Consider the following 26,670-nt stretch of genomic DNA (forward strand, 5'->3'; position numbering starts at 1 on the left):
AAAGCGATAAATTATTTACAACGTAATTTAAGTCGCGCGAAATTTATTCGCATTGATAAAAGCGAGTTTTATTTTTAAAACAACACATTTTTTGTGTGTCTCAATGCGATATAATTTCTTTATTATTCATCAAGGTTATATGATGCAAGTTAATTAGGAATCTTTCCATTGATCAAACTTAAATGTAAATAAACGATATCTACGTCTTCGTATTGATAGGGTTTCTACTGAAAATTGCAAGGTTTATAATTAGGTATAGATTACTGCTGCTGATAACAATTTCTATTTACAACTTGTAAAATTCGTTTTAAAACAATTAAAATTGTGCCATCTTCAACACAACTTATAATTCCTTCTCCTTAACTCGTGGAAGTACATTCGTTGTGTTTTAATTTTAAAAATAAATTCGAGGTGTTGGTTCAAATTGATATTATGACTGGCAATTTTAGTAATATTAACTATAATTATCATTATTTTTGTTGTAATTACAAACAGCTTCAGTTTTAGAAAGCTTTTATACTTTGGCACTTAATTAAAATTGCTGGCCAATCAAACATGGTAAGTCTATTTTGAAAAGTTTAGTTGTAGTAAACCTATGATTTTCCATCCATCCATACACTCACGCCTTGTTCCCATCGGGGTAGGCAGATACAATAGAATGCCTCTTGCTTCTATCCTTACAAACCTCACGCGCTTCCTCTACATTCATTACTCTTTTCATACATGCTCGCCGGTTGAGGGTGCTTCGGACCTTTCCTATTCTCTAAATGTCCCCAATTTGGTCGACGAATGTTCTACGAGGACTCCCGCGACCGACTTGCCCACACATATTCATATTCATTTATTTGCTATTAAATAGGGTGGTACAAATTTGGTCTTACAATAGCTTAAAGTATCTCCTATTTAGCCATTACCAATAGCAGTGATGGATTAACGCAAGGCCTGTGAGGCCCGTGCCTAGGGCGGCACGATTTGGGGGGCGGCAAAATTTTCAGAACGTTAAAATTTAGGAGCCGCAGAAATATACCAAAAATTGATTTTATATTGCCACTGTTTTTATGGAATTTATTAAAAAAAAATATGGACTATAATATAATTCATTTTTTTATTATCTTTTCAATTTGAGGGTGCAAAAAGGGTAATAACTTTACACTTTTGTATCTTTGATGAGATTACTCTTACATATATATAAAATGAAATGAAAGCATTTAAAATAACTTATTGGTTTTTAATTTCCCGCTTATTCTTTGAAAATCCAAGAATTTCAAAACGTAAATGGGAAGTTATAGCTTTCACTTCGATTTTCAAAAATCTTGTTCTCATCGGATCTTCACGTTTTGAGGTCCTAGGAAGCTATTCTGAGTTGTTTCAGTATGACGTGCCAAGTGTGTGTAAACAAAATTTTTGTCGTACGATATCTCATGAACGAATCAACCGACTGATACCCACGACTCGACATTCGATAGGGTTAACCAAGATCTGATTAGTTTTTGTTATTTTGTTAAATAAAAATTTGAAAAAATAAAAATTTTCCATTTTATATACTTTAAGCGTACAATTGGCCCGACGTAAATGTGCTTATCAGAAATTTTACGAAATTTAAAAAAAAAAAAATTTGATAATTATCTGACATAGATACGATTGAATTGAAAAATCTTGCGAATAAATTAGTTAATCCATAACCAAACCATATAACGTACGCTCCGCACAAGAAATATACAATGTATTGCATTCTCGAAATCTTTGAGATGTTTATACGAATGTAGACATTGCTCTGCGTATATTTTTTTACTATTCCCGCTACCAATTATTCATGAGAAAGATCATATTCCAACTTGAAAAGGATCAAATCTTATTTACGCGCAAGTATGTGCCAAGATAGACTTAATGCTTTAGCGTTACTGTCTATTGAAGCTCAACTAGTTCAAAAAATTGATTACGACATAGTTGATGCTTTTGCTAGGACAAAATCATTACAGAAACAAAAGAGCAATACCTAATAAAGTGTACAAAATAAATTAAAGATAGAGTAATACATAACAATTTGAAAAGAAAATGCTTTTTATTATTTGTTTTGCTAGCTAGAGTCTAATAATTTTTTTGTATTATTTAATAATTATATTTACATAAAATAAAGAACACTCTCTAATACTTCACAATATGAGTCGTTTAAAAAATAAAAGATATATTTTAATAACAATTGTGAACCAAAATATATAGAATTTTGTTGATCAAAAAGGGCGGCATATCAGACAGGGCCTAGGGCGGCAGTAAGCATAATCCGCCACTGACCAATAGCATGCAAACTTGGTCTTAGGCAAATTTTTATTACAATATAAATCAATTTATTTTATATAACACAAAATTATAATTTTATAAAATTCAAAAAAAATATTAAAGTCAAGATAAGAATAATCCACTTACAATGCAATGTCAAAATCCTTTACTCTTTCTTTGTGGTCAAAAAACTCTTCTATTGAATAAATTGTGTTTTGAAGAAGCCAACTGTGTAAGGATACTTTAAATCTTGAAATAGGTAACAACTTTAATGAATCAGAGATCTTATTGAAAATTTTCATGCCCATCTAGAAGCAATTTTTCTGAAATAAAGTGCTATGTGGAACGACTCTAGTCACTAACCTATCAGCTTTCCTAAGTATTCTAGTACTGTGGGTCATATGCATTTGCCGTAAGTATAGCACACTGTGATTTTCCCTTACAAATTTTGCCATTTCATAAATGTATAGATCGGGCAGTGTCAATAATTTCAGTGACTTGAAAAAGGGCTTGCATGAAACGTCAGTTTTAATACCACAGATTGATCTGATGCACTTTTTCTGTGCAATAAATGCTTTGCTTATTATTGAAGAGTTGCCCCACAGTATGAGACCATATCTAAGTATGGACTCAACGTACGCATGGTATGTAATTAAGGCCGTTTGTCTCGAACTAACTTTCGTCAACTTATAAAGTGCAAAGGAGAAACTGTTTATTTTGCTACAAACTTTGCTTACTTGATGTTTCCAACTTAGATCTGTATCGATAGTCACACCAAGAAAATTTGTACTTTCTACATGGGTTATTCGATGAATATATATTTTGGTCAAAATGTATATTCATCGAATCGGAATTGTCAATATCATTATTTATTTTATTGAAATGGATATGTCGTCTTATTAAAATTTATCTGTAGATTATTTTGATTAAGCCATAATATTTTTTTTTATTGTGTTATTAAGTTCTGATTCGTGGACACGTAATCCATCTCGTTTATCTGTGGTAACAATAACAGATATATCATCCGCAAATAGGACCACTTTGTGGGATGTTACTTCTGGTAAGTCATTAATGTAAATTAAAAAAAGAAGAGGGCCAAGAACACTGCCCTGTGGTACTCCAAATTTATTAACTTTAGATTCTGATTTAAATTTTTCCGGTGCATGATTCTCATTAACTTTAGTTACCTCAACATATTGAGTTCTGTTAGACAAATAGGATCTTATCCAACTCTGTGCCAAACCTCTGATTCCATTATGTTCTAGCTTAGACAACAATTGTTCATGAGAAACGAAGTCAAAGGCTTTTGACATATCAAAAAATAAAGCTGAAGTATATTTATTTTCATTAAGACCAAGCATAATATTTTTTACTAAATCAAAACAAGCGTGTAGCGTTGATTTTTGTCTTTGAAACCCGTACTGATTTCTTTTTATAATATCAAACTGATTAAAAAATTTCATTAATTTAGCGTGAATAATTTTCTCGAAAATCTTAGACAGTGTGGATATGAGGGTAACTGGCCTGTAATTATCTATATTACTTCTATCACCTTTTTTAAAAAGAGGTTTTACTATTGATAATTTTAGTTTTTCAGGAAATACACCAGTTTGTATTAATAAATTAATTAAAAACACTAGAATGTCACTTAACTTTTCTTTGCAAGCTTTAATTACCTTTGTGTTTATATTGTCGTAGCGTTCTGAATTTGTATTCTTTAAACTAACAATTGTTTTTAAAACACACTTGCCTTATAGAATATTTGATGCGTCATTCTTTCTTCACTCATTCGCTCTAAGTGTCCAAACTATTTCAGTATTCCTTTTTCAGTCCTTGTCACATATACGACCTTCCAATACAAAAAAATTGTGCATAGGTAACTATTCTAAACAGTCTGACTTTATTGTAGTAATTAAAAATTACTGAAGACATTGACGACAACAGAACAATGATAAAACAATTACATTGTTATTTACTTAACATTTTGTGAGGATATATTATATTTAAATTATATGTTCAGCTGCCCTAAATATTGTAACCAGTGAAACATACAATATTTGTACTTATTGATGAACGTATCACGGTAATAAAATATTATTTAATATATGGAACTTTTTCAATAAGATTTACCTTAGCACTAAACGTTTTCAAACAAGCATTAATTCCATAAGAAAATGTGCTACTAGGAATGTTAATTAATGGATTTTAATGAAGATGGGAAGTATAGTTAGCGGCCAGGCTTCAGCTCTGATGAATGTTCCATTCCAATAACGCTTGTGTGGATCTGCATAGTCTTATTGAAAGAATCGTACCAAGAAGTATTTAGGTTATATCTGGGTGGATGTGTTGAACTTTTCTACAACAATTTGGCTCAGTAACATGTAGTACCTGTTGTACCTAGGATAATATTATATAAGGTGAATGTGAAAAAAATAAGAAAATATTCTCGTGGCCAAAGTACAACAGCTAAATGTACCTTGGTCAGTGGCCAAGGTATGATTGATTGAAACTGACCGAGGTACAACACTACTCCAACTTCAACAAAACGATGGATTTCAAATAATTTGGGGTTACTTTTCTCGTAACTTTATAATTGTTTTAATACTAGTTAAAGAAAAGAACCAATGATATATAAAAGTTCAGCGACTATTATAAAACGTTTAAAACTTTCAGACTTCAAAGCATATTATAAATACTTACTTTTTTTCATAAAAAACTTTTTAACGTCAATAACGCCAATCACCAGCTCAATGGCGGTAAGTGACTACTTTCAAACTGAATAGTCAGTAGTGACGTACATAATACACTAGACAATAGAATTTATCATCGCGGGAATTTTTGAAACCAGCCAAATGGCATTAGGTACACATAGTGCTAAGTTACAATAGGTTTCCCTACTGCTAACGGCTATCGAAAGCAAGGGAAAACGCCTGGCAGTAAGTCTAGATATAACAAAGGCCTGGGAACATAAATGGCACAAGGCGCTTCTATCATTTGGGCTTCCCGAGAGTTTATGCAAGTGAACCTCCAGCTTCCTCCCATGGCGGAAAAAACAGGTCGCCTACAGTTATTGCTTGAACCCGAATCGCCTTTAAGTTAGTAAGTCCATCATGCTGGGGATTGGCCACTTAATATGTTGCCTGCAGTAATTTCAACATTAATCACAACGATTGACCTCTCCAAACTTTCGTCCGTTTCTTTGGCCAAAATTTCCCCTTCCTCATTATTTGGCCGAAATTGCTTCTTTATTTGGTGCGAAAGTATTAAATGATTATTATTATTGCATAAATTATACTATAGTGTTGCAATATTTTCATATTCAAATTCTTTTCTGTTTTTTTTATTTATTTTTGAATACCAAATATAATGTGACAATAATAATTGATTATTGAAAGTCAAAAACTACCACCCAATACGAATGCCTCAGACTTGAAAAAAACGGACACAACAAACTCAGCGGGCTATTTTTTCCAACGAAATAATATGTTTACAAAGTAATATTGTACAATTAAACTTATTATTTAACAGCCTGAGGGCGGTCGCTCCACTCCCAATCTGTGGTATCATTAAGAAAGTGATTTATGTTATAGTAACCTTTACCACACAAATGTTTTTAAACAATTCGTTTGAATAACTTAATACTTCTGTTTTGAACATTTTCTGATATCTAGTTGTAAAAGCATATACATCGCCCCACAAAAGACTTACTAACTCGACTTAGCCGAGTAGTAGGCATTATAAGTTTATGTCCTGTTCCTGGTGTTAACATTATGGCTATGACAGTTTCTAGCAAATTCACTTATGTGCCTATGAACATACATTATCAGGAATATATTGAATATCCTATAGTTGATTTCTTCAACAAGATCATCACACACTTAAGAAGTATTTTATTAATTAAAAAAACTCATAATAGAAAATCCCACTTTATTTATTATTAATTCTAATAAATTATTATTTAAATCTTAGTTAATAATAAGATAATGCTTCAGCAAGTAAAAACTATCACTACGCTTCGGTTCCAGTAGCTATTCTGAGACACTGACCTAATTAGATAGTACTTTGTACATTCTCCGCACCTCTGAGCCCACGGGCCAAGTAGGTAACTCGACACTTAAGGCGACACTAAATGCCAGCGACCTTGAGCGATATGAGTTCACGGCTGCCGGCCCGCCATCTATGTAACAAAGCCAATATTTTCAAAACTCTTGCGTGGAAAACAGTTTATATGCTTACAATCCTCGTTATTCACTACTAATCTGAATAAATGAACCTACACAAAAAAGGACAAGCTATAAGAATAACTTTTCTGAGAGAAGTACCAAAAAATAATGCGTCACGCCATGCCAAAAAACTTGTTTAACTTCAAAGAAATGTGGTAGTTCAAAAAGGCTCGGCAGTGTTAACTATAACAAACAGCAAGCATTAGCAACCAACAAATAAGACTTAAGGATATGTGTTACAGGATTAAGTATTGTTTATAGCTTGAAATGCTATACTTTCACCACAAAACTTGTCTAAAAACACCATGTTTGCGTGTTTTCTGCTTACTCTTCGCCTTAAGTTATTTACTTAGCGGCACAAGGATGTAAAACTAACTAAAACCGACATATTTGCGACGTTTGCTGTCTTCGGCAGTCGAAGATGCTGCTCCAGCAGAACTAAAGCGGCCTGGATGTGGGAAGCAGTCCGTTTTTTTTTACTTTCACTTTGATTGCTTAATATGGCTGCTGTATTTCAGGGAACAGAAGTGTGACACTCCTTCTAACATATTTTATTTGTTTCAGATATTTCAACTTACTATTTTGACGCTTGTAATAAGTTACGTACAAGCCCAAACTGGATGTGACTTTAGCACAGATGTACGCAAGAATCATTTGAAATTTTTTTAAAGGCGGCACTTCAACTGCGCTCGTCACCTTGAGACAAGATATTAAATCTCATTTGCCCAGTAATTTCACTAGCTACGGCGCCCTTCAGACCGAAACACAGTAATGCTTACAAATTACTGCTTCACGGCAGAAATACGCGCCATTTTGGTACCCATAATCTAGCCGTCTTCCTATGCAAAGGAGCCTCCCACTGGTAAAGTATCTGGATGTGGAGAGGCTACTTTAAGTTTCTACCATCGTACGACCAAACTTGTTATAATAATGGGCGCCTTCAGAAAACTCACCTCGTGATGAGGAGTATGATAAGACTGTGGGCGGCGGTGATCACTTAGGTACCATCAGGAGACCCGTACTTTTGATTGTCTTCCTATATTTCATAACTTGAATATTATAAATAAATGTTTTATACCGAATATTACACAGTGGTTATTAGAAAAGGTATTTTTAGTAGACAGATATAAAGATAAATAACTAATGTTATGTACACTTAAATGTTATTATAAATCCGCACGTTGAAACAGGGATAGGCTCCCATCTTAATGACACTTTTAAATAAGCAATCAGACGAACCGTTTATAAATTGACGAATCATTGCGTCGTACTGAGGTGACATGGCATATGGCAACATATTTATGTGAAAGTCATATCATATAATATACTATTAACATTAGATATAAGTATTTATCAATAAAAAAACTTTCAACTATATTTACAATACAGAAATAAAAAAGTGACTAGAACAATGAACCTAAAACTAAACCCTTAAAAAATATAATAAAATAACTAAAATATATTAAGGAGTCCCTTTACGCAAAGCTCCGAAGGTACTGGCAGCGTTCCCCCTTTGAATAGCTAGACTTTTTGTCCAGGGGAGCTCTCAGCTCTTCGGTCTCCTGTCATATCGACTTACCTTTTTGCTAATTCCCTAAAAAGCTTTATAGATAATATTAATTAACTCACTATTAATATTAAATCCAATTTCAGGTTCAAGTGGGGTCATCCTACTACGTGTACAGTCCTAATTATCCCAACAAGTACCCGGCCGGGGTTCGGTGTCGTTGGATTGCAACATGTCCTACGGGATACAACTGCCGACTCGATTGCCAGCTTAATATTCCGCAGGTATATATATTTATCATGTAGTATCACGATCAAATATTTCCTTACATTCGTTACTCAATCAATTATCTTATGTTAATCCAATGAAATAATACATTTCTTTAGTCACTATCATTAAATATTTTAGTTTATTAAATAGGCACTATTTGATATTTGCTACCCACAATACTGTATGAACATTTTATACTTTTCAGTCAACTGGATGTACAATGGACCGTGTACTGATATCAAAGAATGGAGATACTACCCTGAAAGGAGCAGAATCCTACTGTGGTAGAGGTACACTTAGCGTCACTTCGTTAGGTCAAATAATTTGTGTTGGTAAGTGTTTCAATTGTAACGTAGAAAGATGTCGCTGCTATCCAAGCCTTTATGTATTATTTTTTCACAAAAGTAATATGAAAAGTAGTGTGAACGTCGATCTGTCCTTTTTCCTAATCCTGTTATGCCCTCTCTCTCTCCCCTTCACCCCGCTCGTGACACTACGCGCCATTTTGGAACGACGGACCTCTGTGGAGCGCCTTGTTGTTTTAAGCTGTTTTAGGGCCATACTAACCTCTTTCATTTCTTCTGTATAGTGTCGGGTTAATTTAGCTCTTGGATCTTCAGCCTTGTTAGTAACAAGTACCTGTGCGTTAGTGTATTACTGTCCGTAGAACTTCTGGACTTCCCTCAAAAGTTCGGACTTAGATAGAACGACCCTGCCGTCACCGGTCTTCAACTTCGTCAGGTGGCTTTGCCAAAAGACAAGTCTCGCGCGTATACTATAGACTATAGAGCCTTTATAACGCTCTATGGTCGCCCTCACTCAATCTGTGTTATGGCTGCGTATATCGCGAGTCAATGACATGGAGATCTGTTTATTTAGCTAGCCTATACTGGGAAGCATCGTCTGGGGACTAAAGAGCTATTTGACGTCTTACATCCATCAATTGGGTGGTAGAATCTAAGATTTTTACACGCTATTTATTAGCATCATCTGTATGCGTATGTATGTTTGTAACCGACTCATTTGGGCGTTTTTTGACTCACTTTATACGGACAGATTTCGTTCAAACTTCGTAGATTTATCGAGAACCGATGACATACATTAATTTGATAAAATTATTCCATTTTTCAATTTGCAAAATAAGATTTTTTAGGATAAGTTTGGCTATACAAAGAGGTAACGTTGCCAGCTTCATGGGCACCTTACCTGCCAATAGCGATCTTAATGATATTTTCTATTTGTAATTAATTAATTTTTGTTAGATTACTTAAGTTTTGTTTTATTATTATTTATATAAATAGCGTTATTATTAATTATTAAGTCATATGTACATAATTTGAAATAAAAATACTAGATTTTTGTTATTTTATATAATTTTTTTTTAAATAACGTTAAATAAATTTTATATAAATTTATAAAAAACAAGCAGGAATTGATGTTCATTTTAAATTTATTTATTTCCGTTTCTTTTTGAACGGCTGGCCTTGAAGAGAACTTAGATCCCGCCGATTGAACTGCTTCCTCGAACCTGTTATTAAACTTGTCCACGTCAACGCAGTCACCGAGGCATTCGAAGCGGTTTTGCAATGCGAGTTGAAAGTTTTCAGTGTTTTTGTTCTGGATGGGTGCAGGACGGAGCGTAGAGTAATAGCTTCACGGTTCGAGTCCACTCCAGTTTTGGATTGATATTCAATGTGCCTATTATACGGTGATCACCCCCAGTTTTCGCCGTACATATATAGTATAGTGACGTATCGTTGATAAATCTTGTATGTCTTGTTCAACTCTCAGATTGTGGCCGATTAGCCAACCGTACCGTGCGAGCGCATTTTCCACTAAGCCCAGTGGAAAAAGCGCTCGCACGGAACGCGAGAGATCGCGGTTTTGTGTCCCACGTCGTTCATAAATTTTGTTTTTAAATTTTACTTGTGTAATTACCTAATCCCAAAAGTAAGAGTTATCACTTTAAAAAATAACAAATTAATTATAATGCGGTAATAAAAAATCTGATTTCGCCACATACAATGTTAATCCTTATCATTTTATTACAACATTTTAAAACTACGTTTTTGTTTTATTTTTAATTCATTAACTTTTACTACACATTTCCGATGGCTTTATTATACATTATTTCCAAACACTTACATATTTTTTGCTAATGTCAGAATAGCGTCTGTCGGGTCAGTTAGTAAATAATAATTATTGTCAAATTTCATAAAATTTAATTTCAATATTATTGTATTAATAAAAATATTCAGACGACAGAGCCTTGCTCGGATTTTTAGAATGTACAAAACTTGAAGAAAAAAAAACTAATAGGACATCTGGATTCGCACCGCAGCCTTCTGCTTTCCGGATCACCCAATGATCTGAGCTAGTCTTGTATATAGTGGCAAAATTTATCTTTTTATTCTAATGTTATTGTAGCTATTTCTCATTAAAACACGGATTTTAAATTGAAACCTAGCCGGCAACGCTCCAGTGATACTTCTGGCGTTGCAACAGAATGTGGGCGGCGGCGATCTCTTAACACCAGATGACCTGTACGCTCGCTTGTCCTCCTTTTTCCATAAAAAAAAATAGTTAGATCGATTTATCGCCCCCGAAATCCCCTGTATACTAAATTTTATGAAAATCGTTGGAGCCGTTTCCGAGATTATATAATATATATATAAATGTTATTTCATTTTAGGTTTAATAACAGATAACAACAGCACCGGGGGTGACTTTTTGTGTAATTTGTATGCTGAACGTGATATGAATACAAACACATGCAATTGTGGAATACAGAATACGGTGAGTTTCTACAGTTTTCAAATTTTCGCGAATTGCCCTCTCGGTTAAAACTTAGTATCCCGTAGCACGAATTTTGAGGTAAAAATATTGTAATTGATAGAGCTTTTGTCCACGATTATAATTTTACCACTCTTATTACAAGTAATGTCCCGTTCGAGGGAAAAAAACATTATAACTTAACCTCAAAGTATGACATTAAGGGTTGGGACATTATTATGGGGAGAAAAGAAAGGGAAACGCCTACAATTCGTATCTGGCACTCGCCGGCCGCTGCACGCTACGCTCGGCTCGTGCGTTGTTTTCAATGTTGTAACATAACCTAACCCAACCTAACCAATTTTATACTTAGTTATCGGAGTTGATAGAGCTTTGGGCCACGATTATACTGCTACTAATCTTAACACAATGTAATACACAGTTTTCAAGAAAATAACGAAAAAAAATCTAAGCTCTAAACGGGTATAAAGGTTAATAAAACACAGAACACAGCAACAATCACGCAACTACGATAGAAACGGAATAAACATTAGTGGAAAACGGAATAAACAAAGGAAATATAAGAAAAATAATTCTTGTTTTTTACTGGATTTATAACTCTGGTTTCTAGCCTTTTTAGTCTAAAAATTTATTTCTTATTAATGAAGCCGTCTAGTTTGTCCCAGACTATTTTTTACGTTTCATTTTACTGTTCTTCATTTATAATTATTGACAGTTATTAGCAAGTATTTAGCCTCCAGCCGCCATGCCAGCGCTCATGTACTGTTTTATTTACGTGATTTACCCGTTTTAGGTTAGAATTTTTTTCGTTATTTTCTTGGAAACGGTGTAATAAGAGTGGTATCATTATCATCGTGGACTTATTCTCTATCAACTATCATATTTTTACCTAATTCGTGCTACGGGATACTAAGTCAAACCCGCCCTCTCCTATACACATGAATGTATAGAATGATAGATAGTAAATACAAATAAATTGAGATCTATTGTCGCAGTGCCAATTAGAAAAAGTTAAGTCAGTTAATTATATCTTGTTAGAATTTGATGTTGCATATTTAGAATTTACACGTTTCTCAATCTGAGGCTTTGGTATAAAAGGCATTTATTTTCTCAAAATCACCTTTAGAATTCTTTTTGATGTCATTTCTAATAAACTAGATACTACTACCGATTCGGAAACAAATGGCGTTCTGATAGAGAAGAAACGGAGCAAGAAATAATTGTTATTGCTATAAAATAATCATAATCTAGTCCCAGACTGTCGGATCACTTAGTTAGACGCAGTTTAAATTAGTTACAAGCAATCTCTTATTTCTAGCGTTATAATAATGAAAACCACTATTAAGAGCAAAAAGGTGACGATTTTTGTAAACGTATATTAAATTTTCATAAATGTACGGACAATGAACTGTCATAATATTTATTTTTTTAAATTTTTCATTGAGAAACTGTCCATTACCAAGCTTATATATACCACGAACAGATCTCTATTTCAGAGCAAACAAACACTATATCATTGACAGCATCATGACCTCACAGTAAAATACTGTACGTCATGATGCTGTGAAAATAACTGAAGTACACTAATCTTGCGGTCACAACATTCGTACATACAACTCTCTAATCTTTCTAACGGCGTATGTCACAGACCTGAGTCTATCTGCTAGTTTGACAATATGTGGACTCCACTGGAGCTTTTTATCTACCGTGATACCCAAGAACACCATAGTGTCCACAAGTTCCAATCTCTGGTCATTTATACGTACGTTGGTTTTTACTTGCTCTGTGTTTGGTGTAATGAACCGTAAACACTCTATTTTTTCTACTTTTTAAGTGCCAAACCAACGCACTATCCTTGCACTAATGCAATCTGAATTTTTTACCTCGTCATCAATACTTGCACGTCGTAATACAATCTCATGGCTATCATCTACCACAAACGGTAGATCGTTAATATATATAAGAAACAAGAAAGGACCGAGAATAGAACCCTGCGGAAAACCTATGGTTTGAACACCACACTCTGGTTAATGCGAAGACCATTTGCCATTTACATCGACTATCTGAGCCCTTTCGCTTAAATATGATTTTAACAGATATAGTGCTGTATTGTTTACTCCATAGTGCTTTAGTTAGTAAAGTTAGAGACGAATCATTAAAAATGCCCAATGCATCCTGTGACTCTTCCCAGGCTACATAGATTTGTTATAAGCTATCTGAAATAAATGACCTTACACTGAACAACGACAGTACAAATAACGACGAATTAAAAATGAACTTATATTGTACCCTGTGGTGTACCCAATCGTATTGCTACTCCAGTAGTTATCAATTTTTTTTTAAGGAATAGGAGGACAAACGAGCGATCGGGTCACCTGTTGTTAAGTGATCACCACCGCCCACAATCTCTTGCAACACCAGAGGAATCACAGGAGCGTTGCCGGCCTTTAAGGAAGGTGTACGCCCTTTTTTTGAAGGTACCCATGTTGTATCGTCCCGGAAACACCGCACAATGAAGTTCATTCCACAGCTTAGTAGTACATGGAAGAAAGCTCCTTGAAAACCGCACTGTGGAGGATCGCACATCCAGATGGTAAGGATGATATCCTAACTTATGGCGTGTCGTGTGAAGGTGGAATTCGACGGCAGGAATCAGGTTAAACAGCTCTTCGGAACACTCCCCGTGATAAATGCGGTAGAAAACACACAATGAAGCGACTTCTCTACGGAACGCCAAGTGATTCAGCCGTTCACAGAGCACTGGGTCCCCCACAATTCGAGCTGCTCTACGTTGCACGCGGTCAAATGGATCGAGCTGATACTGGGGTGTGCCAGACCAGAGATGACAGCAATACTCCATGTGTGGAAGGACCTGCGCTTTGTAGAACGCTAGTATGTGGGCCGGCTTGAACCGACCTTCGAGACCCAGTATTGCGATACTAGGCGAGGCTTTAAGGGAAGTGTTGTCGAAGAGCGGTGATACGACAAATGGTTTTTTTTTGTGGTAAATGCGCAAACTTGAGTCTTCTGGGGGTTCAATTGGACAAGGTTCAATTTACCCTATTCCGCGACCTTCTCAAGAGAGGACTCGATAGAAGACACAAGTTTCTCCCGGCTGATTTCCCGAGAGAGACCTGCATGGCCCATGTATACGGCATCACCAGTGCTGTCGTCTGCATAGCAATGAATGTTGGAGGTGTCCAACATATCATTGATATGCAGAAGAAACAGTGTGGGAGATAGCACACAGCCTTGGGGCACTCCAGCATTCACGGGCTTCGGGTTCGAGCAATATCCGTCAACAACGACCTGTATGCTGCGCCCAGTGAAGAAACTGGAGGTCCACTTGCACAAGCTCTCGGGAAGCCCAAATAATGGAAGTTTTGAGAGGAGCGCTTTGTGCCATACACGATCAAAGGCCTTCTCAATATCCAGGCTAACTGCCAGGCCTTCCCCCTTGCTTTCAATAGCCGCAGCCCATCTATGTGTTAGGTATACCTGAAGATCACCTGCCGACCGACCATGGCGAAACCCATATTGTCGGTCGTTGATCAACTGGTGACCCTCTAGGTATACCAAGAGCTGACGGCTAATTATGCTCTCCATGATTTTGGAGAGCAGGGAGGTAATAGCAATAGGCCTGTGGTTTTCCGGATCCGAACTGTGTCCTTTTTTTGGATCGGATGGACAAGGGCTAACTTCCATGAGTACTACGCCTTTAGAATAAGAGTGCCGGAATAAACGCGTTAGCACCAGCGTTAACTCAGGGGCACACGTTCTAAGCACGATTGGAGAAATGCCATCCGGCCCGCTCGACTTCCTGACGTATAACGAAAACAGAGCTCGCCTAACAGTTTTCTGTCTGAACTGTACTTCAGGCATAGAGCTCTGACACCGCGGGATGTTCGGCGGTGTCTTTCCGTTGTCGTCAAGAGTCGAGTTGGAGGCAAAAACAACAACAAACAACAAGAGATCGGCTTTCTCTTTTGCCGTATGGGCCAGGGTGTCATTCCTCATGTGCAACGGCGGCATGGGCGGCTGGCTGAAGTTACCTAGAGCAGCTTTCGACAACGACCAGAACTTGCGTGTTTCGGTTGGGTAACTGGAAAGCTGCTCGCCGATTTTCACGACGTGTTTTGCCTTTGCACGGGCGATTTGCCGCTTTAAAAATCTGGAGGCATGGTTGTATTTCATCTTAAGAACTATGCAGTTTGGATCCTTTTGTGCCCAGCGCCGCAACCCAAGTTCGATACGCCTGTTTATTGCAGTCAGATGCAGCTTTAACTGACGCATCGAACCAGGGCTGTGATCTGCCACCGATCGATACAACAGAGCTTGGTATAAAAATATCCATGCCCTGTAGTATTACATCGGCTACTGCAACGGCGCAGGCACTAGGATCTTCCGAAGGGAAACAAACCCTGCCCCTAGGGTAGAATGCAAAAAAGCAACGCATCCTTCCGAGAGGGACGTCGACAGAGATCTGGTAACCATCGGGATGTGTAGCCAGCAGAAGATCCAATAAGGACGGCATGTGGCTATCCACATCCGGGAGCCGCGTTGGCGACTCAACCAATTGGGACAGACCATACGCCAATGCAAAATTATGCACAGATCGCCCTGCGTAGTCTGTGGTACGTGATCCAAGCCATTCGGCATTGTGCTCGTTATAATCACTAAAGACTACGATTTCTGCGTAGGGGATCTGTGCAAGCACGTCATCAATTGCCACTTGAACGCAGCCCATGAGATGGTCGGTTTCTGCGTTACCACTATGGGACCTATAGACACACGCATAGATGCGGACGCGACCCTCTAAATCTACGCGGAGCCAGACAGTGGACAGGTCCCTACCCTCAAAATTGCCGAGACGGCGACAGCAGATATCCTCCCTTACGCACCCACATACCCTTACGCATGAGGCAAAAAATTGTGCTCAATTTTGTACCCGGGGTACGTTAAATATACGTATCGCTAGGTCGAGATATCTGCGTCTCTGTATGGAAACACAAGGCCGGCTGCGCCGTCTCAAGGTGGTGGTGGACGGCGTTTAAATTGGAGTGAATTCCCCTGATATTGCAAAAGTCCACGTTGAGTGTGGAGCGGGGTGCCGTGGTGTTACTGCCTCGTTTGTCATTGTATTTGGTCGAATACGAAGAATACGAAGGGCAGCCCGAGCTAGAGTGCTCGGGGAGGGATTCTCCGACTCTGGTAGAGCCGGTACCCTCCTGGGGTAAAAGCTTTTGTAGATAGACCGCTGTATTATTCGGGTGGAGAGGGGGGGGGGGGAATGGCCACCGGTCCTCGACACTAACCTATGCGAAACATAGCGGCACTAGGCCGCTACTTCACGCCGGTATTCTGTGCGAGTGTGGTAATTAACAAAGATGAGTCTGGCCGGATTGTGCTGACGTCAAAAGACGGCAGCGTGACTCTCCCACTTCTAAAAAGCCCTTAGGCCCAGGCCCATGGGTGTCGGGGCGAAACCCATAACCCAAAACCCACCCAAAAGAATAGGGGAGTCCTGGGACTCCCCTATTCTTTTTACGCCCCGGGGAAAGTACAGGGCACTTTGTTAACTTAGCTAATTGTCTTCTATTTTTTTAAATATGTGCGTTTAAGATATCAAGAACATACGTTCCTACGAATGTTCAGAGCGATATGTCGAGTGACACAAAGAAAAGTGTAGTTTTGGGTATTTATTCATACTGTTTATTCTGCTAAGTGACATTTTTTTTATATGAGAGGGGGCAAACGGGCAAGAGGCTCACGAAATGGGGAGAGGTGAGGCAACCGCCCATGGACATCCGCAACAACAGGTGTGTCAAGAAATGCGTTGCCGGCCTTTAAGGTAAGAGTATGCTTCTTTTTTGAAGGTCCCTAAGTCGTATCTGTTGGGGAAGACCGCCGCCGGTAGTTGATTCCACAAGAAATTTCGAACAAAACGCGCGGTTGTGGAATGCCAGACGTCTACGTGATGCAGATGGTACTTTTCACGTAATGTCCGGTGGTGGAATTCAGCCGCTGGAATCAACCCGAACAACTCCTCTGAGCACTCCCCGTGCTAAATGCGGTAGAAGATGCAGAGAGAACCCACCTCTCTACGCAATGCTAAAGAATCAAGCCGATCGGAGATGACTTGATCGTCGATGATTCAAGCCGCTCTTCGTTGTATGCGGTCAAATGGAAGAAGCTGGTACTGGGGAGCACCCGTCCAGAGGTGAGAACAGTACTCCATGTGAGGGCGAATTTGCGCCTCATAAAGTTGTAGGCGGTGGCTTTAGTGAAGTACTGTCTCGCCTTACTGAGTACACCAAGCTTTTTAGAGACCACGGAACTGAACGTCGCTCGATGTATCAACGCCAAGGTTGCCAATACAGGCTGTGGCAGTTAGAAGAGTGATCTTGAATCGAGGGGATAGAACAGAGAGATACTTTTTACTGGTGAACGCACAAACTTGTGTCTAATTGGGGTTGAATTGCACTAAATTTTGTCGGCCCTATTCCGAGACTTTGCAAAGCATAGTCTTGATTTCAGACACAAGTTTGTTCCGGTTCTCGTCGACGCTATCCCGGGACATGTTGGCACGGCCGGTGTAGGAAGCATACCCTGTGCTGTCGTCTACATAGCAATGAATACTGCTGATTTGCAGCATATCATTGATATGCAGAAGAAACAGTGTAGGGGATAGCACGCAGCCTTTCGGGACACCAGCGTTTATGGGTTTTAAGTCGGAGCATGCACCGTTGATTAACAACCTTGATGCTCCGATCGGCCAAAAAGCTAGCGAACCATTTGCACAACTTCTCGGGAACCCCATAGGATGACAGTTTCGCTATAAGCGCTTTATGCCACACCCGATCGAAGGCCTTCGCTATGTGCAAACTCACCGCCAACGCCTCTCCCTTCGACTCAACCGCTTGTGCCCATTTATGGGTGAGGTATGCAAGAATGTCTTCGTTTCATATAGTATAACTACTCGAGTTGTCTTTTTAAACTCTTTTCTGAATTGTTGCTCTTTTGAGGTGAGGTATTATCGATACCTCATATGTCGAGATCGATACTACGTGGAGCACATGTCTGTTCTCGACGCCTGAGTTTTCTTGAAGGACAGGACCTATCCATCAATACCTATCAACACCAGCTGAGCGAACCTGACTGAAACCGTACTGGCAGTCGCTGATCAGGTGGTGCTCCTTTAGGTATCCCAAGAGCTAGTGGTGGATGATCGACTCCATTACTTTGGAGAAAATGGAGGTAATGGCAATGGGGCGGTAGTTGGACGGATCCGAGCGTACATCTTTCTGAGGGATCGGGTGCAATAAAGCTGCCTTCCATCATTTCGGGACTACGCCTGATGAGTAGGAGAGCCGGAAAAGACGAGTAAGGACCGGAGCTAGTTCCGGAGCACATGTCCGCAGCACATGTCCGCAGCACTATCGGGGGAATGCCATCGGGCCCACTCGATTTGTGAATGTCCAAGGTGAGAAGCGCCTTAAGCTCGGTGCCATGCCGGATTTTTACCCCCGGCATGTATGACTCGCACCGCGGAATATGCGGTGGTGGTGCACCTTGGTCATCCGGGGTCGAGTTGGACGCGAAGAGGGAGCCCGGGAGATCAGCTTTCTCTTTCGCGTCATGGGCCAGCGAGTCATCATCTCTGTGCAGTGGCGTAATGGCTGGCTGGCAGAAGTTTCCTTGGACAGCCTTGGTAAGCGACCAGAACGCACGAGTTCCCGAGGGAAGGCGTGCAAGTCTCTCGCCAATTCTGCTAATGTGCTTCGACTTCGCGTCAGCAATAACTCTTTTGAAGGACCTGGAGGGCATGATTGAAGTGTTTTTTAGTTTGCTGGAATTCACATTCTTTGATACCACCGCATTGACCCAAGCCTGATAGCACTCCTGCTTTCGGCGAGAGGCCATTTTGCAGGAGCGGTCAAACCATGGTTGGGACCTACCACCGATAGGCACAGAGGAGGATGGAATGTAGAGTTCCATGCCTTGCAGTACCACATCAGCAACAGCGTCAGCAGCGGCATCTGGATCACCCAGCGAAAAAGAGATCTGCCTCCACGGGTAGGATGCAAAAAAGCACCGCATTTCGTCCCACTCTGCTGACCTATAGTGCCACACGCAGCGACAACCTAAGAAGCGGGGCCGTGTTAGGCGCGTGATCGGCACGGTGCTTCGGATCAGGCAGTGGTCCGACGATCCCAGAGGAGGGTCAACGGAAACTAGGTAGCCGTTCGGATGTGAGGTCAACAGAAGGTCCAACAGTTTAGGTGTATGATCTTGCACATCTGGGATTCGCGTTGGCGCAATAACCAGTTGCGTCAGACCATATGCTAAGGCGAAGTCGTGAACAGATCTCCCTGCATGATCGGTGGTACGTGAGCCTAGCCATTCGGCGTGGTGGGCGTTAAAATCGCCAAGAAACACGATCTCTGCAGTGGGGATCTGCTTCAACACGGAAACCTACGTATAGTATATGTTACCTATGTAGGTAATTAACATAAAACAGTTGCTAAACAATTTTTTTGAAGAATCGTTGATCATAGCGATAAAAATATGTCCTCGTTCAGTAGACTAGGTAAATATTATTTCAGCGGCGCATTGTTGGTGGCCAAGACGCCGGCCCCAATGAGTTCCCCATGATGGCAGGTCTGGTGGAGTACGAAGGACAGGCCTCACTTATTTGTGGAGGAGTTATTATATCCAACCGCTATGTACTTACTGCAGCCCATTGTCTGCTGGGCAGGAACTATAATAATTTGGCAGTTATTGTTGGCGAACATGATACAAGCACTGGGGGTAAGAAATTTCCGATGATAAGTACAACACTACAACAGAGTTCATGTCATGTATAAAAAAATAAAATTATAGCACGGACTTAAAGAGGCTGTTATTTATAATGGTATTGGTAAGTCGTAAAACAATAATAGGTAATAAATGTTTGAACGACAGTTACGTGTTACCAAATCAGTATTAGTTGGTAAGATATTTTTAAGTTTCTTCTTAAGCAGCTCAATCTTAAGTATATAATATTATATCAAGCTAGAATACTTAATATGATGTTGAGCTTATAAAGAGACAAACTAAATCAAAAACAGAAAGCACACTCGTATGTGGCAGGCGATCCGTGGTGAGAGTCAACGGCTCTGCCCATTGCACCACCGACCACCAAAAACAAAAATTTTATAAAAAATAGCCGGACGTTTTCTTTCAACAGATCACGGAGCAGGAATTTCAATGGCTTTATTGCAATAAATGTGTCCCGAGCGTTTGATTTCATTTTCATTCTAATTAAGCATCTTGTGATTATTTATGAGGTTATCTCAAAGTGAAAGTTTCTTAAGATTCCCCGAAAAACGCCGTTTAGCAACACAATTTTAACAAAGAAGAAAAAATTAAGCGAAACTTCAAAAATCACCTCCAATCATTTAACATAAAATGAAATTTCCAATTAATATTGGAAAATCCAAGCAAAAGATACTACAATAAGGTATTTTTTATTTATGACAATAAGGGACAAGACGAGCAGAACGTTCAGCTTATGGTAGTTGTAATCAATGCAGTGCCACACAGGATTCTTAAGAAACCCAAAAATTGTAAGGGGCACTACAACTGCGCTCGTCACCTTGAGACATAAGATGTTAAGTCTCATTTGCCCAGTAATTTATTACGAATATGACGTGACCAATTTAATATCAGTTCTACTTCACCAAGTGATATATACTTACTTGTTTTAATTTGATTTCCAGATGATTCTCCCGCCACAAAGGGATACAGACTATCAAGTATAACGACTCACCCGATGTTTAACAAGTATGATTTTCATTTGTATCATTGACTTTTTCGTTAACACTTTCAATTAATCGATAAACTGCAGATCGAGCAAATTCGATGTTGTCGGATGCCTCAATACAATCAAGAGATCCAATCTATTTCACCTGATGTTTAAGATTTTTAAGATGCTTTATGCAACACCTACAAAGAAAATAATACTAATTATAATATTATATGCGAATAAATTGTTAACCACAAATTGAACGCAATATACTGACTACAGTTTGAAAAAACGGTTAAGGTGTAAATCGTATTACTTATATGTAACAAACCAGTTAATATTTAAACCAAATATTTATCAAATGGAATTTTATATAAGTTTTCTACATTACGTAGGTAATTAATGACGTATAAGAAACCGTGTGCTATATTTACAAATGGAGTATTGGTATGGTCCTAAGGAGGACGAAGATTCTGCTTAGACGTCCGGATCACTGTAGTTTTTTTTACTATATTTTCAAAACCCAGAAACGAGAAAAACAATGGCAAATATATATTAGTATTCTTAATATATCTTTAATAGAGATAATGCAAAAATACAACTAGCACATATCTATAATTCAATGCCATTAGTGAGTGATTTATGATCAGATATGATTTGAGCCTTTCTTGAAAACCTAGTCAGATTTAGAAGAAGCTGGTAATGAGGAAACGCGCCCATAGATGAGAACAATATCCCATGTTAGGCTAAATGTGCGCCTTACATAGTTGCAGGCGGTGGCTTGTAGTGAAGTACAGTGAAGTAAGTCATTCGATATAATATCAGCTCCGAGTACGACGATATAAGCTGTGGCAGTTAGAGGAGTGGTCTTAAATCGAGCGAGTACGATAAAGGGAGACTTTAAGCGGTCAACACACAAACATGTGTCTTCTTACAGTAGAACTGTTCCAAGAATTTGCATATCATATATAATCTGAATTTCCGAAACAAGTTTGCAAAAATCGTGTTTTTTAAAACTAGTTCTAGAATCTACTCCTGATAAACATAATCCTGGACAGTTCAAAGTAACAGCAACAAAGTGATCTAACAACAAACAATAATATTTACATTTTTCTAGTAATACATACGACTACGATATTGCCATTTTGAAGACAGCACAACCGATACAATTTAGCCAATATGTGAGTCCAGCCTGTCTACCCTTCAAGTTTTCAAATTACGATTTTACAAATCAGAAAGTCATAATTTTGGGTAAGCTTTATAATTAATCCAAATTTCTATAAATATTATCATTAAGTGTGGACTTTGCTTCATTGCGTAGCTTTATTTCTTTGAGATCTCGCTTCTGCTCGTGCTAGAAACTTAAACGCAAGATGTGACTTGATAGAACCATCATTGATCTAGTGACCCAATTCTACAGTCAGTTTACATTTTGACCCATTCCGTGCATGTTTTGTGTATCGTCAGCAAATGCTATGACAAGTATGTAGCTACATTTAATTCATAAATGCAAAATCCATACTGAAGCTTGTATTTACTCTATCATATAAAACAAGAAAATGAGCTCGTTTTGAAAGACGAGAGAATATTCGTGATTCCATTTTTTTTCATTTTCAAATAAACAAAGTGGTTTACAGGCTGGGGCACGCTTTTCATCGGTGGTCCTCGACCCAATGTTCTTCAGAAAGTTGAGGTGAATGTGATAAGTCAGCCATCTTGCCAACGAAGCGTTAGCACTCTTACTTCCAGACAGATGTGTACGTTCACACCCGGGAAGGATGCTTGTCAGGTAATTCATTGCAATGTCCAGAATGCTTTTGATATTGTTTTGATGCCTTGAAGGTAGTGGGAGGCTCCTTTGCACAGGATACCGGCTAGATTATAGGTACCACAACGGCGCCTATTTCTGCCGTGAAGCAGTTATGTGTAAGCATTACTGCGTTTCGGTCTGAAGGGCGCCATAGCTAGTGAAATTACTCAGCAAATGAGACTTAACATCTTATGTCTCAAGGTGACGAGCGCAGTTGTAGTGCCTAGTACTCAAAATTTTTGGGGTTTTTCAAGAATCCTGAGTGGCACTGCATTGTAATGGGCAGCGCGCATCAATTACCCTCAGCTGAACAACCTGCTCGTCTCGTACCTTATTTTCATAAAAAAATAAAAAGGTAGATACTTACTCAGTTAGAAATTTTAAAAAATTCAGAATTTTTTTAGGTTAGTTACGGAAAAACCACCTATGTGGCATGATCTGTCCGTATTAGTGGCGACATTAATTTGATCTAAGTCGTTACTCATAACGAAATGGCCTAAAGCGTAGCGTTTGTCGATACGTAACGAACTCTGGAATACACAAGGAATTTCGCAAAAAGTTTAGGAATGTGTCTTGTGTCTCCATAATATTGTTATTTTTTTAATTAAAATTTTGCAAAAGCAGAACATTATGTTAGAGACTTCAATCATTTCCCGCCATTTCGCATATTTTTGCGAGGATATTAAATCAATGGGATGTTAAAGAAAACGAAATTGCAGTATTGTCTTGCACCAAGTAGGTATAGGCATCTCAGTCATTTTCAAGACATTGCAAAAGTAAGTATCAGTCATATGTCATATCTATACCAACAGCTGTCGAAGATCGAAAAAGATCTAGAGGATCGTGCTGTTAGAGCTTTAAATTTTGATAATGCCGTTAAAGCCAGAAGTAGCCGAAATTCCAAAATCATGGAGAGTATAAATAACAGCTTCTTTTCGATGAAAAAGCTTCCCGAGAGTTTATGCAAGTGCGCAGCATACAGGTTGTTGTCGGCGGTTATTACTCGAACCCGTAGTCTCCTATACACCTCGTATACACGGGCAATGCAGGTCTCTCTCGGGAAATCGTCAACCGTGGTCGGATGGAACTCGTATCTTCTATTGAGTCCTCTCTTGAGAAGGTCGAGTAAAATGTACCTTGTCTAATTTAACCTCCAGAAGACTCAATTTATCGCCACTAAAAACCCCTATTTGTCGTATTGTATTGTATCACCTCCCTTACAGCCTCACCGAGTATCGTAATACTGGGTCTCGAAATCTCATGCGATTGCTAAAAACATACATAGATTACGGCAATACTTCAAGCCGGCCATCATTCTAGCGCTCTACAAAGCGCAGGTCCGGCCAGATATATAGAGTATTGCTGTCATCTCTGGTCTGACGCACCCTAGGATCAGCTCGAACCATTTCACCGCATGCAACGCAGGGCTGTGAACTGTGAACGGCTCGATCACCTGGCGTTGCGTAGTGATGTCGCTTCATTTCCTTGTCTGTCTTCACTGCAATTATCACGGAGGATGTTCCGAAGAGCTGTTTCACCTGATTCTTGCAGCCGAATTCTCCCTTCGCACGACACGCCAGAAACAAGAATATTTTTTTTTTTTATGGAATAGGAGGACAAACGAGCGTACGGGTCACCTGTTGTTAAGTGATCACCGCCGCCCATACTCTCTTGCAACACCAGAGGAATCACAGGAGCGTTGCCGGCCTTTAAGGAAGGTGTACGCGCTTTTTTTGAATGTACCCATGTCGTATCGTCCCGGAAACACCGCACAAGGAAGTTCATTCCACAGCTTTGTAGTACGTGGGAGAAAGCTCCTTGTAAACCGCACTGTGGAGGACCGCCACACATCCAGATGGTAAGGATGATATCGTAACTTGTGGGGTGTCGTGCGAAGGTGGAATTCGGCGGCAGGAATTAAGTAAAACAGCTCTTCGGAACACTCCCCGTGATAAATGCGGTAGAAGACACACAATGAAGCAACGTCTCTACGCAACGCCAAGTGATCCAGCCGTTCACAGAGTACTGGGTCCCCGACAATTCGCGCTGCTCTGTGTTGCACGCGGTCAAATGGATCGAGCTGATACTGGGGTGCGCCAGACCAGAGATGACAGCAATACTCCATGTGTGGCCGGACCTGCGCTTTGTACAGCGCTAGAATGTGGGCCGGCTTGAAGTATTGCCGTGCTCTATTAATGAAGCCCAGTTACTTTGAAGCCAATTTGGCTTTGCCCTCCAGATGGCCACGGAATTGGCAATCGCTCGAGATTTCGAGACCCAGTATTCCGATACTAGGCGAGGCTTTTAGGGAAGTGTTGTCGAAGAGCGGTGATGCTTATTACTAATAATAATTAATATATTACTTCCACCATCTGGATGTATGGCGTTCTTCCATAGTGCAGCTTTCAAGGATCAGTCTTCTGTGGATATGCTGTGGAATGAGCTTCCTTCCACGGTGTTTTTGGGACGATACGGCATGGGTACTTTCGAAATAAGCGCGCACATCTTCCTTAAGGAAGCTCATTCCACAGCTTTCCACAGGCCAGCAACGCTCCTGTGATGGCTCTGGTGTTGCAGGAGTATGTGGGCGGTGGTGTTCACTTAATACCAAGTGACTCGTACGCTCGTTTGTCCTCCTTTTCCATAAAAAAAATCTGGTCACGAGGAAGTCATAGTTCCGGACTTAATAAGAGCTGGTCCTTGCCTAGCCCAGATCTTGAAGCCTTGGAACTGCAAATTATCATAAGTCTTAGAAGACACGGTCTTTCTTAAGCAACTTGCCGACATTCGTGGCCAGACAGATTAAAAGCCAGCATTTAAGCCAAAGAAAGTAACTTCGAATAGAATTTCTATGATTTATTGGTAACACTTCAATGAACATACAGATGTTTAGTTAAAGTGAAGTGAAGTTAGTTTAAAAATAATCATTTTTATCGCTCTGTCCACTAAGATCCATTAAAAAATCCATTAATGGTGGAATAAAATACCACTTTTATGTCCACTTTGATCCATTAATCAAGACTTTTGTATATAATGGATTTTTGTGCACACTGAGTGTCAAAAAATCCATTATTAGGATATTAATACACTGAGTGTTTGTAACAGATGTAATGGCCGGTGTTATTTTTATGCATTTTGTATGTAAATTCATAACCTGGTGTGATATAAATATCATAACCACAGCCACGTAACTCAATTTTTAGTAACAGTCGACGCCACCAGGGACTATAAGATATTCTGTTCCCTGCTGGTGTGTATTAAATAAATTTCGTTTATTTCAAAGATTACATATCCATTCTTACTGGTTGAGTCTTCCCAGTAAGTCTTTGGACACTTGTATTGAGAATATCTCGCAACTTCCTTAGCGGATACATAATCTTTGATAAACAATACAGAAATAAACAGAAATGATGATAAACCAAATTTTACAATTATCGCACAATTAAAACAAGTCTGAAAACTGTGTGTGTGTGTGGTTTGAGTTTGGACCTTTAATTGGGTCATCTATAGACAGCGTGTGCTTGTCATATCAGTCTGATCAGAAGATTTTCCACTTCATCATAAGCAAGACAAGTTAGCTAATGAAAGATTTAAACGTTTTCTGCACAGATAGTCTATTGCTAAGGATTTATAAAGACGGCACCAGAAATAGTTTAAAAAATGTTTTGTATTTTCAGTATGATTCAGGTGGTCCTTTGCTGTACAAGGATCCAGAAACTGGTTCACTCTTTAGTGAAGGACTCGTCAGTTTCGGCAGAGCATGTGCTTCAGCTGACCAACCGGGAGTCAACACACGCATCACAGCAATATTAAATTGGATTGTAAACACTGCGCCAGCGGATTATTGTGTAAAATAATTGCAATATCTAATATGCATTTTTTACTTTAATAAAGTTATCCAAAAAGCAATTAATATTTATATTAATTATTTTAATCAAATTAACTACGTTAAATAGGGCGACACCCTATCTAGTGGCTACAGACTAGATTGAGGTGTGAGACA

General features: G+C 39.0%; 1 protein-coding gene across 1 annotated transcript; it reads left to right on the top strand.

The window, feature by feature from the left end:
• Positions 1-328: 328 nt before the first annotated feature.
• LOC126967420 (venom serine protease-like) lies at positions 329-26,576 on the top strand. The gene is made up of 10 exons (XM_050811877.1): positions 329-558; positions 7,065-7,139; positions 8,154-8,291; positions 8,483-8,609; positions 10,970-11,073; positions 19,677-19,881; positions 20,832-20,895; positions 21,975-22,108; positions 22,495-22,646; positions 26,345-26,576. Exons 1-10 carry the CDS (start codon positions 556-558, stop codon positions 26,522-26,524), a joined length of 1,182 nt encoding a protein of 393 aa, XP_050667834.1. The 5' UTR covers positions 329-555; the 3' UTR covers positions 26,525-26,576.
• Positions 26,577-26,670: the final 94 nt, after the last annotated feature.

Source organism: Leptidea sinapis, chromosome 13, assembly GCF_905404315.1.
Source record: "Leptidea sinapis chromosome 13, ilLepSina1.1, whole genome shotgun sequence".
Lineage (NCBI taxonomy): Eukaryota > Metazoa > Arthropoda > Insecta > Lepidoptera > Pieridae > Leptidea > Leptidea sinapis.